The sequence below is a fragment of the Lissotriton vulgaris genome, chromosome 3_2, assembly GCF_964263255.1.
Source record: "Lissotriton vulgaris chromosome 3_2, aLisVul1.2, whole genome shotgun sequence".
In the NCBI taxonomy this organism is placed as follows: domain Eukaryota; kingdom Metazoa; phylum Chordata; class Amphibia; order Caudata; family Salamandridae; genus Lissotriton; species Lissotriton vulgaris.
Window position 1 is genome coordinate 267,134,593 of NC_141690.1, and position 14,767 is coordinate 267,149,359.

General features: G+C 44.3%; 1 protein-coding gene across 1 annotated transcript in view; it reads left to right on the forward strand.

Annotated features, from left to right (window-relative positions):
• The window catches only part of LOC147725652 (interleukin-12 subunit beta-like), a 155,671-nt gene that overhangs the window by 117,480 nt on the left and 23,424 nt on the right, over positions 1 to 14,767 (forward strand). The window contains exons 6-7 of the mRNA XM_086964562.1: positions 3,885 to 4,033; positions 12,853 to 12,969. Of these exons, the coding sequence (XP_086820688.1) occupies positions 3,885 to 4,033; positions 12,853 to 12,969 (266 nt within the window). The remainder of the gene's footprint in view (positions 1 to 3,884; positions 4,034 to 12,852; positions 12,970 to 14,767) is intronic.

A 14,767-nucleotide genomic window follows, 5' to 3' on the forward strand; every position in this document is an offset into this window, starting at 1 on the left:
ACACCATTCTATCCGGATCTAACTCCCAAGACCATCTTGCACAAACCCAGATATAACCACATATTGTAGGTTAGCCGACACCTCCTTCCTGGAATGATCCTTATTCAGAAGACAAGACTGAAACAACTTTAAAAATGTCTTGCAATACTTGGATTTACATGGGTTTGAAAACACATTCTTCCTCAGTAGCTTGTAGACCCATGGATGTCCTCCCACTGGGACAATAACCATCAGGACATTTATGGCCAAAAGAGACAATCTGGAATAATAACCGGTTTAGTATGCTTTTCCGCTGCTAAATGGGGCAAAAAAGTCAAAGCAGCAATCACATCTGTCTCCAATGGATTGAGAGTCATTTAGATGATCAACCCCACCACCCTTTCCAGCTGGAGTGGGATTTCTTGTTAGTACCATGGATTCTTTCATGAAAAATATGAACGGTTGAAAAAATCCCGAGACCTGCCAGTGCCCTCTAAAACCATCCCAAATGACAGTCGCAGTGACCCTGAATGCACCATCAGGTGGCATTTCCTTCAGACAGCGCCTGAGGGTCACCTGAAAGTGGCGAATAAAGACTGGAGAATCCCAAGAAAGTGCAGATGACCTGGAAACCAAGGGGCATATTAACAAGGAACAGGGAAAATTAACGCTAAGGGTGGATAATATCGCCTGTTTATCGCATTATTAACAACGCTAACCGCCTAGGCGATAAAAAATCCAACGATAGCTGCATCTTGGGAGGTTATCGCTGTTAATGCAGTGATAAAACTATAGGGATATCCTTGCTGATAGCCCATGGTGGATTTAGCCATGTAATCCACCTCCCATTGGATTACATGGCTAAGCCTGAAAATTAGCAGACGTGAAAAAGCAGCTTTAACCGTGGGTAGCGTTGCTTTTTTTGTCTCTAACAGGGTTAGCTTGAAGCTTGATAATAGGAGAAATGTCGCTTAGAGACATTTCTCCTATTATTTTGCCCTGGAACGCCCACTTTGCATCTCATTAGAGATGCAATGGGAAGCGTAGTGAAAAAGGGTGCTAATATGCGATTTTGCATGTTAACACCCTGTTGTTGATAGGGCGATATTTTTATCTCAGCTTCTTTGGCTTTAAAAGCCAAAAAAGTGGAGATAAAGCCTTTGTTAATAGGCCCCCAAGCTTGTCGTCTTGGCATTACCGATACTAGACCCATTTTCTACCTTCTTGCCTTAAACACCACCAATGGGATCATCACAAATGAAGAGAAAGAATAACTGATCTCTCACTCCTATCCCGGAAGAACACATCCACCCTGTCACTTGTGGATCGGACTCCCCCTGAAGAGGGACCACCTCTGCCCCCAGTTTTGATTCAGGTATTTGCATAGTCTTGCGCAGTCGACTCCTACTAATCTGTCCCTGTATTTCTGCTGTTCGGATTTTTGCTGGCGGAGTGACTTTAAGATCAGTATCTCCGTCTTATCTGTATCGGGCCACCAGGTTCTGGCTGTAACCTGAATCTCTGCCGTGATAAGCCTTATGCATGTTCCGCATGGTTGTGAATATAAACCTGAACTGATGAAGGCTCACACAGGACACTTTTTTCAGACTGAGGGGCAGACTTATTAATGAGTTGCATCGCACTTGTGCCATGCAAGGGGTGCAAGACCAAAGTAACTCTTAAGTTAGATTTATCGCGCCACGAAAGGCTACCTTCAGTGGCCCTGCGTGGCTTGATAAATCGAGAGTAACGCAACACAGTGCAAATCGATGCATTGCTTTACTCTGCCCCTGGGAGGCGGTCCATGGGTGGAGTGTGGGTGTTCTCACGCATCCACCCGTGGATTTTGCCACATTCCCAGATTTATCATTACAGGTATACCTGGGGATGCATCAAAATGCTGCGCCTTCACAGGTGGGATGGAACAAGGAGAAATATCTTTATTTCTCCTTGTTTTTCCTCTTTCTGCATGTGCTGGATTCTGCAGCACACATAGAAAGTGCAAAATGTCTCAGAGGCATGTTTTTGTGCAAGAAGGTGCGTTTTCATGCACAAAAACAATCCTGCATGCAACGCAGACACCCTTGCACCACGGCGCAAGGGTGTCTGCATTAGCGCTAGAAGGCACAAAGAAAGCAGGAACCTCATACTTCCATTGAAGTTCTCCAGCTGGAACCTCATACTTCCATTGAAGTTCTCCAGCTGGAACCTCATACTTCCATTGAAGTTCTCCAGCTGGAACTTTATATTTTCATTGAAGTTCTCCAGCTGGAACCTCATACTTTCATTGAAGTTCTCCAGCTGGAACTATATATTTTTATTGAAGTTCTCCAGCTGGAACTATATATTTTTATTGAAGTTCTCCAGCTGGAACCTCATACTTCCATTGAAGTTCTCCAGCTGGAACTTTATATTTTCATTGAAGTTCTCCAGCTGAAACCTCAGACTTCCATTGAAGTTCTCCAGCTGGAACTTTATATTTTCATTGAAATTCTCCAGCTGGAACCTCATACTTCCATTGAAGTTCTCCAGCTGGAACTTTATATTTTTATTGAAGTTCTCCAGCTAGAACCTCATACTTCCATTGAAGTTCTCCAGCTGGAACTTTATATTTTCATTGAAGTTCTCCAGCTAGAACCTCATACTTCCATTGAAGTTCTCCAGCTGGAACTTTATATTTTCATTGAAGTTCTCCAGCTAGAACCTCATACTGCCATTGAAGTTCTCCAGCTGGAACTTTATATTTCCATTGCAGTTCTCCAGCTAGAACCTCATATTTCCATTGAAGTTCAACAGCTAGGACCTCAAATTTCATACTTTCATTGAAGTTCTCCAGCTGGAACTATATATTTTTATTGAAGTTCTCCAGCTGGAACTATATATTTTTATTGAAGTTCTCCAGCTGGAACCTCATACTTCCATTGAAGTTCTCCAGCTGGAACTTTATATTTTCATTGAAGTTCTCCAGCTGGAACCTCATACTTCCATTGAAGTTCTCCAGCTGGAACTCTATATTTTTATTGAAGTTCTCCAGCTGGAACCTCATACTTCCATTGAAGTTCTCCAGCTAGAACTTTATATTTTTATTGAAGTTCTCCAGCTAGAACCTCATACTTCCATTGAATTTCTCCAGCTGGAACTTTATATTTTTATTGAAGTTCTCCAGCTGGAACCTTATACTTCCATTGAAGTTCTCCAGCTGGAACTATATACTTTTATTGAAGTTCTCCAGCTGGAACCTCATACTTCCATTGACGTTCTCCAGCGGGAACTTTATATTTTCATTGAAGTTCTCCAGCTGGAAACTCATACTTCCATTGAAGTTCTCCAGCTGGAACTTTATATTTTCATTGAAATTCTCCAGCTGGAACCTCATACTTCCATTGAAGTTCTCCAGCTGGAACTTTATATTTTTATTGAAGTTCTCCAGCTAGAACCTCATACTTCCATTGAAGTTCTCCAGCTGGAACTTTATATTTCCATTGCAGTTCTCCAGCTAGAACCTCATATTTCCATTGAAGTTCAACAGCTAGGACCTCAAATTTCATACTTTCATTGAAGTTCTCCAGCTAAATGTTCATATTTCCACTGAAGACCTCCAGCTAGAATCTCATATTTTCACTGAAGTTCTCCAGCTAGTGCCTCATATTTTTATTTTTCCTCTCCAACTAGAACCTCTTATTTTCATTGAAGTTCTCCAGCTAGAACCTCCTATTTTCATTGACGTTCTCCAGCTAGGATCCCATATTTTCATTGAAGGTCTCCAGATAGAACCTCATAACTTCATTACAACCCTTGTGGTGTATCGGACTCCAGCTTATACAGCTTACTGAACCTAACATATCTTATCCTCACAAGATAATGATGTCTCTCATCACCTGTGTCCTCTTGCTTTGCCTGTACAGTCAAGCCCGGGCATCCTGAGAACCTGCACGTGCAGAGGCTGCATCCAGGACAGTTTCAAATCAACTGGACATATCCATCCTCCTGGGCAAGACCTCACACCTACTTCCCTCTGCTGTTCCACCTTGACCTGCAGTTCAGCAACAATAAGGTGAGTTGTACGGGAGGTGGTGACTTGGGTTCAGGCTACTTGCTAGCGCTCCAAAAAACAGAATACCATGAATCCACCTTGAATAATGACTTTTATAGATGCTGTTTTATTCTAAATGGCAAGAGTTAACAATTAGTTAACAGCCTTCCTGTTGTTGTGAGAATCTGTCTGGCTGGGCTATGCGCCAGACTGCAGTCCACAGATGTAGGTTTCAATGAGCACAAGCGTTGCTCACCTCTAGCAATTGAGTGGCTTATTTATGAGAGCCCTGCATCACTTTTCCACCACGTAAAGTGGTACATGCATAACGCAGGGCTCTCAATCTGATTTATGAAGCCGCGCAAAGTCACCCTGTGTGGCTTTGAGTGGCCTCATAGGAGAAATATCTTTTTTTTCTGCTCGTTTTTTCCTCTTTCTATGTTTTTTCCTCACAGGAAGAGGGAAACGCCTCTTTGGATAGTGCAAAGTAATGAAAAGCAGTGATTTGCGCTGTGTTGCTTACTCTATATATATGAGGCCCCTCAAAGCCACACAAAGCGGCTTTGCTTGGTCTCATACATGTTATGGTGGTTTGCGCAGCTGGAGCGTATCAAAAAGTGACGAAACAGTGGCACAATGTGTTCTTAAAGAAGACTATGAACACAGCGGGTCATATTCATGAGTCTTGTGTCATGTTTGCACCACGCAAAGTGGTTCACGCGGGCGTGATACAAGGCTCTGAGTCAGAATTATGAAGCCACTTTGATGGTTTTGAGTGGCCTCATATATCCCGAGTAAGGCGATGCAGCACAAATCGCTGCTTGGCCTCACTTTGCACTAGGGAGGCGTTCTGTGGGTGTTGCTGTGGGTGTTCCCATGCATCTCCCATGGGTTTTGAAGCATTCCAACATTTAAAAGGACTTGTAAACCTGGAAATGCGTCCTAATTTTACTCCTCCCCAGGGAAGGCATAATAAGGAGAAATATCTTAATTTGTCCTTGTTTTGTCCTCTTTCTATGTGCGCTGCATTCAGCAGCACACATAGAAGGAGGAAAACGCTGCTGTGGATTGTTTTCATGCAGGAAGGTTCCTCTAAGATGTTACTAGGAGGCAGATGCACTAGCATTTTGCCCAACAAAAGTTATGTAAACTGGCGCAAAATGTTTATTTGGAATTTACTTTCCAGCGCAAAACGTTTACCGGCAAGAAATGTTTTCATCTTAGATGGGGTATCGTTATGTTACAGCCCCTGGGGTAGGGATCAATATATCAAAATAACATACACAAGAGAAGGGCCCCACTAGCGATTGATGCAAACAAGTTATTTTAGTATTAGCACACATCCTTAGATCAATGTGTAAATATTTGACCTTTGTGAGAAATATTTAACCAATTTATATGGTAATGGGCTGAGATATAATAAATTGGTTAAACAAATCTCACAAAAGACAAGTGTTTACACATTGAATAAAGGGGGTGTTTTAATACTGAAATAACTTGTCTGTATTGTTGGGTAGTCGAGAACCTTCTCTTGTGTGTGATATGAAAGTAACACAAAGCAGGGCTTTGCAGTGATTTTCATTACTTTGAGTCAAGGGGGCATTGCACGGGTGGTACATGGGCGTTTCAATGCAACCATATATGTTTTTTGTGCAAAATCTTACCTACTAGCAACAGTAGACATATGTGAGCACCGTACAGAATACACGAATAGTGGCACAATTAAAAAAAAAACAATGTAGGAAAAGTTTGAAAGTTTGTCTAAGCATAGTATATTTTATTGGAAAGTTACCTTCGAGAACTAAACCTATGCTAGATATGATGCAGACACTTTTGCACAACGATGCAATAGTGTGTGTGGTGCTAGGCAGCTTGACTGTGCACCAGTTCTAGAGAGAGAGAAGGACTTACCCATATCTTAGTAGCACCCTTTGACATATTCCAGCAGCTCTGGTTGTTGCTCAATGTTGTATGCCAACTTCTTAAATGTGGGCCCGGATGTGCTTTTAATCTACTAAAATTGCTTCAACAGCGCCTTGGGGGCTGGTTGTTTTTTTTTGTTGTTTTTTTTCCAAAAACCTTTATTAAACAAAATTGCATGGCAAGGTTACATACTTACAGAGCTGAACAAGCGAGCAGAGGAGCTGAGGACTCTACTCCACTTACCTGGCGGACACCGACTCCTGGGGCCCAAACGCTGTAGTCTCGCCGCGCCGCACAGCTCCATCTCGCGGCCCGCGGCTGGAGACTACAGCTCCCAGGGAGCCTAGCGGCAACTTCCGGTTTGCCGCTACTAGAGCAGGACGCTTCCTCGGTGGAGCGGGGGAGAGCTGAACAAGCGAGCAGAGGAGCTGAGGACTCTACTCCACTTACCTGGCGGACACCGACTCCTGGGGCCCAAACGCTGTAGTCTCACCGCGCCGCACAGCTCCATCTCGAGGCCCGCGGCTGGAGACTACAGCTCCCAGGGAGCCTAGCGGCAACTTCCGGTTTGCCGCTACTAGAGCAGGACGCTTCCTCGGTGGAGCGGGGGAGAGCTGAACAAGCGAGCAGAGGAGCTGAGGACTCTACTCCACTTACCTGGCGGACACCGACTCCTGGGGCCCAAACACTGTAGTCTCGCCGCGCCGCACAGCTCCATCTCGCGGCCAGGACGCTTCCTCCGCGTCGCGGGACGCGCGCGGGCGACGCCGGGCGGAGCCCGGGCAGAGGGCGGGCCGTCTGAGGCCGTCAGAGGCAGGAAGAGGCTGGGCTGGGCCAGAGACCCTGTGTGAACTCCACGGTGCCCTAATAATCATACGGTAAAGTGACGGATAGCGTTGAAGGTCTACTGTGTATACATTGAAATATTGGGTGCTGAGCTGTTTGTAATATCCACTTTTAGGCCCAAAGAAACATTGTATAAACCAGACTCATGTCAGGATCAAAGAAAGAAAAGGCTACCGTGGGGGCTGGTCCTATTGACAACTTCTTAGTAAAAATGGTGAATAAAATCAACAAAGACAGAAGGGCCTCATTGGGTAAAGGTGATTCATCAGATCATGATCTTTCTATAGTAGGTCTACCCCCAATGGAGGCTCCACCAGAGAACGAAAATAGCACTGATTGTGGGGCGGGGGTAGTCAGTGTAGCTAGTGCAGTAGAAGCCCTGATCCATCGGGCCCCCGACACAGTAACTCTCGATAAGTCATCTTCGGACTCTGAGGAAGAGGTGGTAGTAGAGCATAAAAGCACGAGACCTGTCAGAACCTGCAGAAAGCAGCAAAGCAAAAGGGGGGGCAGGATCGCTCACAAGAGAAGGGGAGATATTTACTCGCCTGACAGCCATATCTCCCCTGAGGCGACCTCGAACTTGGAGGGTAAAAAAGAGGCAAGTATAACTTTGAGCCCTGAGCAGTTTGGCTTGCTAATTAAAACTATAGAAGCCAAAATTGAACTAAAACTTAAGGAATCCCTTAATTCCTTAGCGGTCAAACTGGATACTGCTAATGCTGAGATAAAAAGACTAGGAGGTCTGATAGAGCAACAGCTGGCCCACCCAGTTAAGGTTAATCCCCCGCCCCTTTCAACTAGTACAGTGAACTCAGAGGCTGTTGGGAAAAATACCGCAAAGGCGTCTAAACCATCTCACACATCCCGACAGGTCAGTAGAGCCAACGTTGATACCATTGCCTCCTCGGTCCCTTTTCCCTTGCCAGTAGATACCTCTGTTACACATCCTAACCCAGGCCCGCTCAAAACCTGAATTCCATGCCACGTAGGCGAAGCAATTTTATTAACTTACCCCCGGACTGTGCTCCCTACGTAATTGTGCTGGCAAATGTCCTGTCTCAAAACCCGGATACAGCCGAGTCTCACGAGGAATCTCACGATTCTCTCAAAAACAAAGTGGTAGCTTGGCTAAGTGGTAGCTTGGAAAGTTACCTTCGAGAACTAAACCTATGCTAGATATGATGCAGACACTTTTGCACAATGGTTTTCCTACAAAATTTGCCTGAGAAATCATCACGACCAGGAGGGTAAATTGGATCGGTCCCTCGAGAAAAACTTGTAGAGGGGATTGTGTGGTAGTAAACTTTAAATATCCACAACACGTGGCCACAGTCTTATTACGGGCAGCATCAATGTTGAATGATGGCAACGGTATCCAAGTGCGACCTTTGGGATATTTTTACAATCATCTCACTGTAGCCTCTGCCCCTAGACAAGGACTAAGTCCCTTTACTCCAGTTGGGCCCAGGTCTGCATGTCAAAGCCAGGGACAGGGAAGAGATAATTTCTTCAGTTTTGGACCCCCCATTGTAACACACAATAGATTCGATGCTCTTTCAGGACTCGATCTTTGCGACTGACGGGGGGCCGGAGAGGGTATAGTGGATGAAGTTATAGTGGAAACTATCCCTATGACTCCTGTACCTTCTTCCGGTGTGGACGGTAACATTCCGATTGAGGTCAGTCCTGTAAAAGGGGACATGGTTAGGTTGCTATCCTGGAACATTGCTGGCTTACGGTCAAAGAAGGGTGACCCTAACTGGTCGAATTTTGTAAAGCTTTATGATATTATTGCCATTCAAGAGACTTGGGACACGGAGTGCGATTATTGGTTGGATGGCTTTACTTCCTTTTTTGTACCTGCCCTGCCCTCCCCAGCAGGCCGGAATAGAGGAGGTCTTCTGACGCTGGTATCGGTGAATATTAAGGGCAAAATTACAATGATTGACTGTGCCACTCATAATTTTCTTGTCTTAGAGATAATTTTGGATGTTGGCTGTAAACTGCTTCTTGTAAAATGTTACAATGCACCGAACGGAAATCCATAAACTGTGCACCTAACATGGTTAGCAGATTTTTTAACTCTTTATAAGGAAAAGCAAACCACTTATTGTCATTTTATTTTGATGGGTGATTTTAACGTACATTTATGTTTAAATTACGCTCTAACGGATGTAGATGGGCCTGATAGTGTTTCCCCCCCTCATTTAGAACATACTCAGAAGGGAGTGGTTCTTGAAAATCTATTAATGGAAAATTAATTGTATGAGGCAGAGCTTTATGACAACAGGACACGAGTTGCCACATACACGGGAAGGGCCTGTGACTCGATAATTGATTTTATTTTTGTATCTTTAGGTCTCCTTAAGTATGTGATTTCCTACAATGCTATTGCTATGCCACTGAGTGATCATAATCCCGTGGGGATGGAGCTAGCAAACGGTTTTTTGAAGCTAAAATCGTCTGTTACCCCTCAGGTTATATTGCCACTAAGGGTTAAGGATCAGGGGAGAAGAATTAAATGGGAAAAGGTAGTTCCTGACGATTTTTTCTTAAACCTAACTTCTCTGGCTGCTGAAGATCTGAATATTTGTGCCAATCCCCTCTCTAGGAGCGAGGAGGTTATATCCTCCTTTGAAGGTGTCTGTCGGTCAGTGGCTATAAACTTAACAGCTAAAGGTCAGGGGGTAAAAATAAACCGGTGAAGGGCTGGTTTGATAACAACTGTAGTAAAGCCCATAACCTCCTGAAGAAAGCACTCAATACTCGTCCGAGGGACAAAGCCCTAGTAGTGCAACTAAGAAAGGATTTTACTAAGGCAATTAAAACTCGTAAAAATGAAATAAAGAGTGATGCCTGGGCAGAACTCATGGATAAAGCCACCTTAAAAAACAGTGCAAAATTTTGGTCAATTATCAATACTCCTCTGTTCTCTGGTGACCAAAATACTGTGCTGGAACTCAACATACCTGAGGCAGATTGGCTTAGCCATTTTGAAAAAATATATGGTAGCAACATGGAGCAGGAACCCTTTGTAGTCCCTACTTCTGATATCCCCCTGGAGCCTGTGAGTTTTGATATAGCTGAAGTGCTCAGAGCATTGGAGGACACTGCGGGACGAAAGGCCCCGGGTCCCGATGGGGTCCCAGCGGATATGTTTAAGGCAAATCCGTTGTATTGGGCTAATATCCTAACTAAAGTCTTTAATGCATCTGTGGTAGTTGGATTCCCGTACACCTGGTCCTCAGCCACAATAATTCCAGTATTCAAAAAAGGGCAGAGAGGAGACCCTAGATGCTATAGACCTATATCACTGCTGGACTCCTCGGTTAAAATTCTAGGGAAGGTTGTCCTGGCGAGAATAGCATCTTGGGCCAAAGGGAACAATATTCTGTCCGAGGCACAATATGGTTTCAGGTCGGGGAGGAGTACAGAGGACCAATGCCTCAATCTCCACCTTATAATTTCCAAATACACAAGGGCAAAAGGGGGAATGATATTTTTAGGCTTTATGGATTTGTCCACAGCCTTTGATCTTGTCAATAGATCTAGGCTGTGGGCAATGCTCCTGAAGTTGGGTCTTGATAGTTCTCTGGTACATTTCCTGGCGGAGCTCCACAAAGATCTGAGAGCCTGCATTAGAATGACAACAGAAGGGAAATGTACGGCAAGTTTTAGATCAACCAGAGGGGTCCGTCAGGGCTGTATACTGGCCCCAATGTTATTCACGTTATATGTGAATTCATTGGAGGATGACCTAACGGCAGTCACACAGGATATCCCGAGCATGGGGGGTGCACCAATCCCGGTGCTCCTCTATGCCGATGATGCGGTGTTAATTGCCAGGACCCCAATAGCCCTGCAAAAGTTACTTGATTCATTTGGAAATTTCATGTCTAGTCTTGACTTGGTGATTAATAGTAGTAAATCCCACACAATGTCAGTAGGTTGTTCAGAAAATAAAGAAAAAACCTTCTTCTGTGACGGTGAGGTTATCACTAGTGTTAAGGTTTTCACCTACTTGGGTGTTATCTTTGACCGAAGGGGTACTTGGTCACCGCAGTTAACATCTAAAGCAAACGCGGTGAGAAGTTCATCCTCTGCAATTCTGGGGTTCGCAAAGAGATTAGGGGGAAAACCCATTGAGGCTATCTTGGCTATCTATAAAGCCAAGACTGCCGCTATTGCCAGATACGGGGCTGCAATTTGGGGTTATGTAAAATCTGACCGTATTCAAATAGAGGAAAATAAATTCCTACGATCATTGCTGGGCTTACCTCAGTCACCTGCTACCTATTCCCAACACCTTGAGCTAGGTCTTGGCTACATTCTAGACACAATAAATCTAGCTCCGCTCCTGATGTGGGTCAAGCTCTGGCTAAATCCGAACCTTAGCCTTAACCACAAGCTCATAAAAGACTGTCTTAATCTAGACCACAGGAGGGATATCCAGTGGCTGTCTTATGTGGAGTCCTTGGCTGCGAAGCTGGGACTCCTCGAGATCTTTGACAGCCCAGAATCCCTGTGTAAAGCAGATCTAATGTGGGCGAAGACCAACTTTATTAGGCTCTGTGTTGCCGAGCGTGAAACGGTTGAGCTATGCAAACCCTCTGTGAGGGCCCATGTAATGATAACTACATCCCTTGAGCTGGCTCCTTACTTGTCAGTGGTCACAAGTTTCTTCCATAGGTGGCTACTGACCAAGTTCCGTTTCAATCAAATGTATATGGTCCTGTGGGAAGAGAAAGATTGGTGTAGGCTAGAGGAGTCGTCCCCATGTAAATGTGATGGTTTTTCCACCCAGGACAATGCGCACTTCCTGTTTTTTTGCTCATTTTATTGTGAACCTCGGATTCGATACTTAAAACCAATACTGAAGGAGTTGAGTTTTACGCAGTACAAGCCCGCATTGTTATAGCTACAGATGTTGGATTCTCCTGTAATTATGTTTTGTACTGCTAGTTTCCTGGCTGCATCTGTAAGAAGTAAGAGACTAAGGTTAAGATCGGATTTCTAATGTTGAAAGTTAATTAATTATTGACCATTGTACTGTTGGGCGCAAACTGAAATGAATTTGTGTAATTACTCTTTTTTAACTGTTTTTTAATCTTTGCCATGTTTAATACTGTATTAATTGATTTTAATATGTTTTAATTGTCTCAAATATGTCTAGAATACTTTTATGATTTTAACTAATCGAATAAAGTGGTTTTGACTGACTGACTGACATACTTACACCAATTCAAAGCAGCATGGACATGCATACAAATGATTCCGATGACATACACCACTGTCGCCTTGAGCGTGGAAATCCACCTATCGAGTCCAGTAGTTGGGCAGTCTCTTAACAATGGCGAGGATAACGAAGTACGCTATGCAGCACAGCCACCAAATTTGCTCTGTTGCCTTGTGTCAAAGGGAGAAAAAATGTGCCATATCTACTAAATGTTGCATTTTTTCTGTCTCCCAGTTCTGGACCACGTCTAGCTTCAATGCACCAATGCACATACCCGTGTGCCATAGTGCAAGTGTGTGTGCTTTCTCTAATGCCTAGGTTTTGTACTGAAAAGGGGACCCTTCCAATAGCAAAACTATCCTCTAAAACCTTTCCCACTTTGCATCTGCACTTTACAATGGCGCACACGTGGCAAGTTTGAAAAATAAGGAGAAATTAAAACATTTCTCCTCAGTATGTCTGCCTCGAAGAGATGTAAGGTTTTGCGCAAATCCTTGTCTATAAATATTAGTCTAAAGGGATTTGCACTGGGTTTATGTTACTTTTGTGACGCAAACCAGGCGCAAAGCATTAGTAAATCTGGGCCTTGATGTGCTTCCATACCTCACATCTGGATACAGGACCTTAAAGACACATAGGCATGATCCCAGACAGGGGTGTCCAGTGTCGGCCCAAGGGGGCTACATCAAGGCCAGATTGTCAGGATAGACATGTAATGCAGCTGGAGCTCAATATGTAAGCCATTTGAAATACATGGGACACCCTTGCCGTAGAGGGGTGGCGGCCATGTTAGAAACTGAAAACTAATTCTGTGCCATTGACACTTTTTCAGACTAACCGGACGCTGGAAGGGCAGCACGTGACCGTCGATGGAAGGTTGAAAACTGTCCGCATCAAATGCCGTGACTTGTACTATAACTCAGAGTGGAGCGACTGGGCTGAACTTGAGGTGAGTCTTTTTAAAAGAAACCTAAGAGAGGTTTCAGCTCTAGTATGGGCGAGGGAACACAATGCACTCTCAAGGAGCTACCCTTGAAAACGAGGACCCTACCTCGGAAAGAACACTTAGGGGCTTATTTATGAGCCCTTGCGTCACTTTTGCGCCTCCGGTGCTTCACTTTTTGTGAAGCACCAGCAGGGTAAAAAATGCACCATGTTGCGTCATATCTACAAAGTGACGCATCTAGGTAGATGCGTCACTTTGTAAACTTGTGTGCCACATTATGCCTGCACCAGGTATAATGTATGCAGGGTGGGCGTTCTGACGCAAGTAATCCTCGTAGAAGTGATGCAGTGAAATCAATGAGATTTTACTGCGTCACTTCTAGGATGCAAATGTGTCAATATCTTAGGCCAGCAGGCGTAAGACTGACGCTGGCACATTTCACATGGGACTTGCCCATGTGTAATGACCCCTTGATGGAGTTGCGTCACTTTCGTGACACACTGCAGCAATGCATCATTTTTGCGCTCACAGATACGTCAGAAATACTGACTTATCTGTAACTTCTTGCGACATGATGCGTCATACTGTAAATATGACGCATCCAGCATGTTGCAAGGAGGACGCAATGAAAGTGAAATAGTGCTTCTCTCCATTTGCGATGTCCTAAGGGATTTAGTAAGGGTTTAAGAAAGAACGGAAACAGAGGATTAAAAAATGTGCAGAAAAACAATAGATGTAACATGGTTTGGTCTGCCAAACTGTTCCATGGCCAAGGTGGGGCAGAACCCTAAAAAGCGCTCCATTCTTCTGAAAAGCACAAAAGCCGCCAGACCGCTCCTGCCCTGAAGCAGAAGAGGAGAGAACTCTCCCAGTGTGTAAGATCTAGAGTCAGGAACACTTAGATTCAGCAGGCACTAAAAACCTGTCGCCACAGAGCAATAACTTAATTCAATATAGAACCTCTTAGTCTTGCAGAGCTATGAAAAATGGCTCATTACCTTTAGTTCATCATCCCTTTAAATACTTGAGGGGCCGTGAAGAAGGCAGATAATCCCATCGTGCAAGAGGTTTTGAAATGTAATCTAGCCATGGAACTGTACACCCTTTGTCCAAACGAAGTCAGTTGGTGATAATATCCCTGAAAAAACAGGCATCAGGGTGAAGCCACACACTGACCCACAACAGCAAAGGAGACAACTTTACTTTATCTGATGTATAGTGTAGGTTTAGCTCCAAGAGCATGATGAAATTTGAGCTGGAGTGGGGGACAGGGAGTAGCCTCTTTTCCTTGACTTGGAGGTAGGAAGTATTAAGATGTCCCCAGACCTCTACACCATAGAAAGGTCCGGAAACGCACTGAGAGTTATAAATATTTAAGACAGGGGGAAATGGCCCCTTTCCCCACAGCTCTCTGTAAAAACTGAACCAGTCTTAAGTTGTGAGTTGTTAAACTGTGGTTGAAAGGAGCTCATGGACTTGAAAATAGACCCTAAATAGCTGAAGTTACTTATACTGCTGAGCGATTGGCCTTTTCATTAAAAGCTTAGAAGGGTTTTATTTTACCTGGCCCATGCGCCATGATGTGCGACTTCCCAAAGTTTGTTACCAGATCTAAACTGCTCATAAAGGAGACAAAGTAGTCAACTTGTGCCCGAACCAAGATCGAGGTTCCTGCCAGTGAGACCGCGTTGTAGGCATACAATAGCGTGGGCACCTGATTGTGGGCAGTCTTAGGGGTATTTATAGGGGCTGAGATCAGGGAGGGACACGCACCATTTATGTCGCTCATAAAAGTAACAGG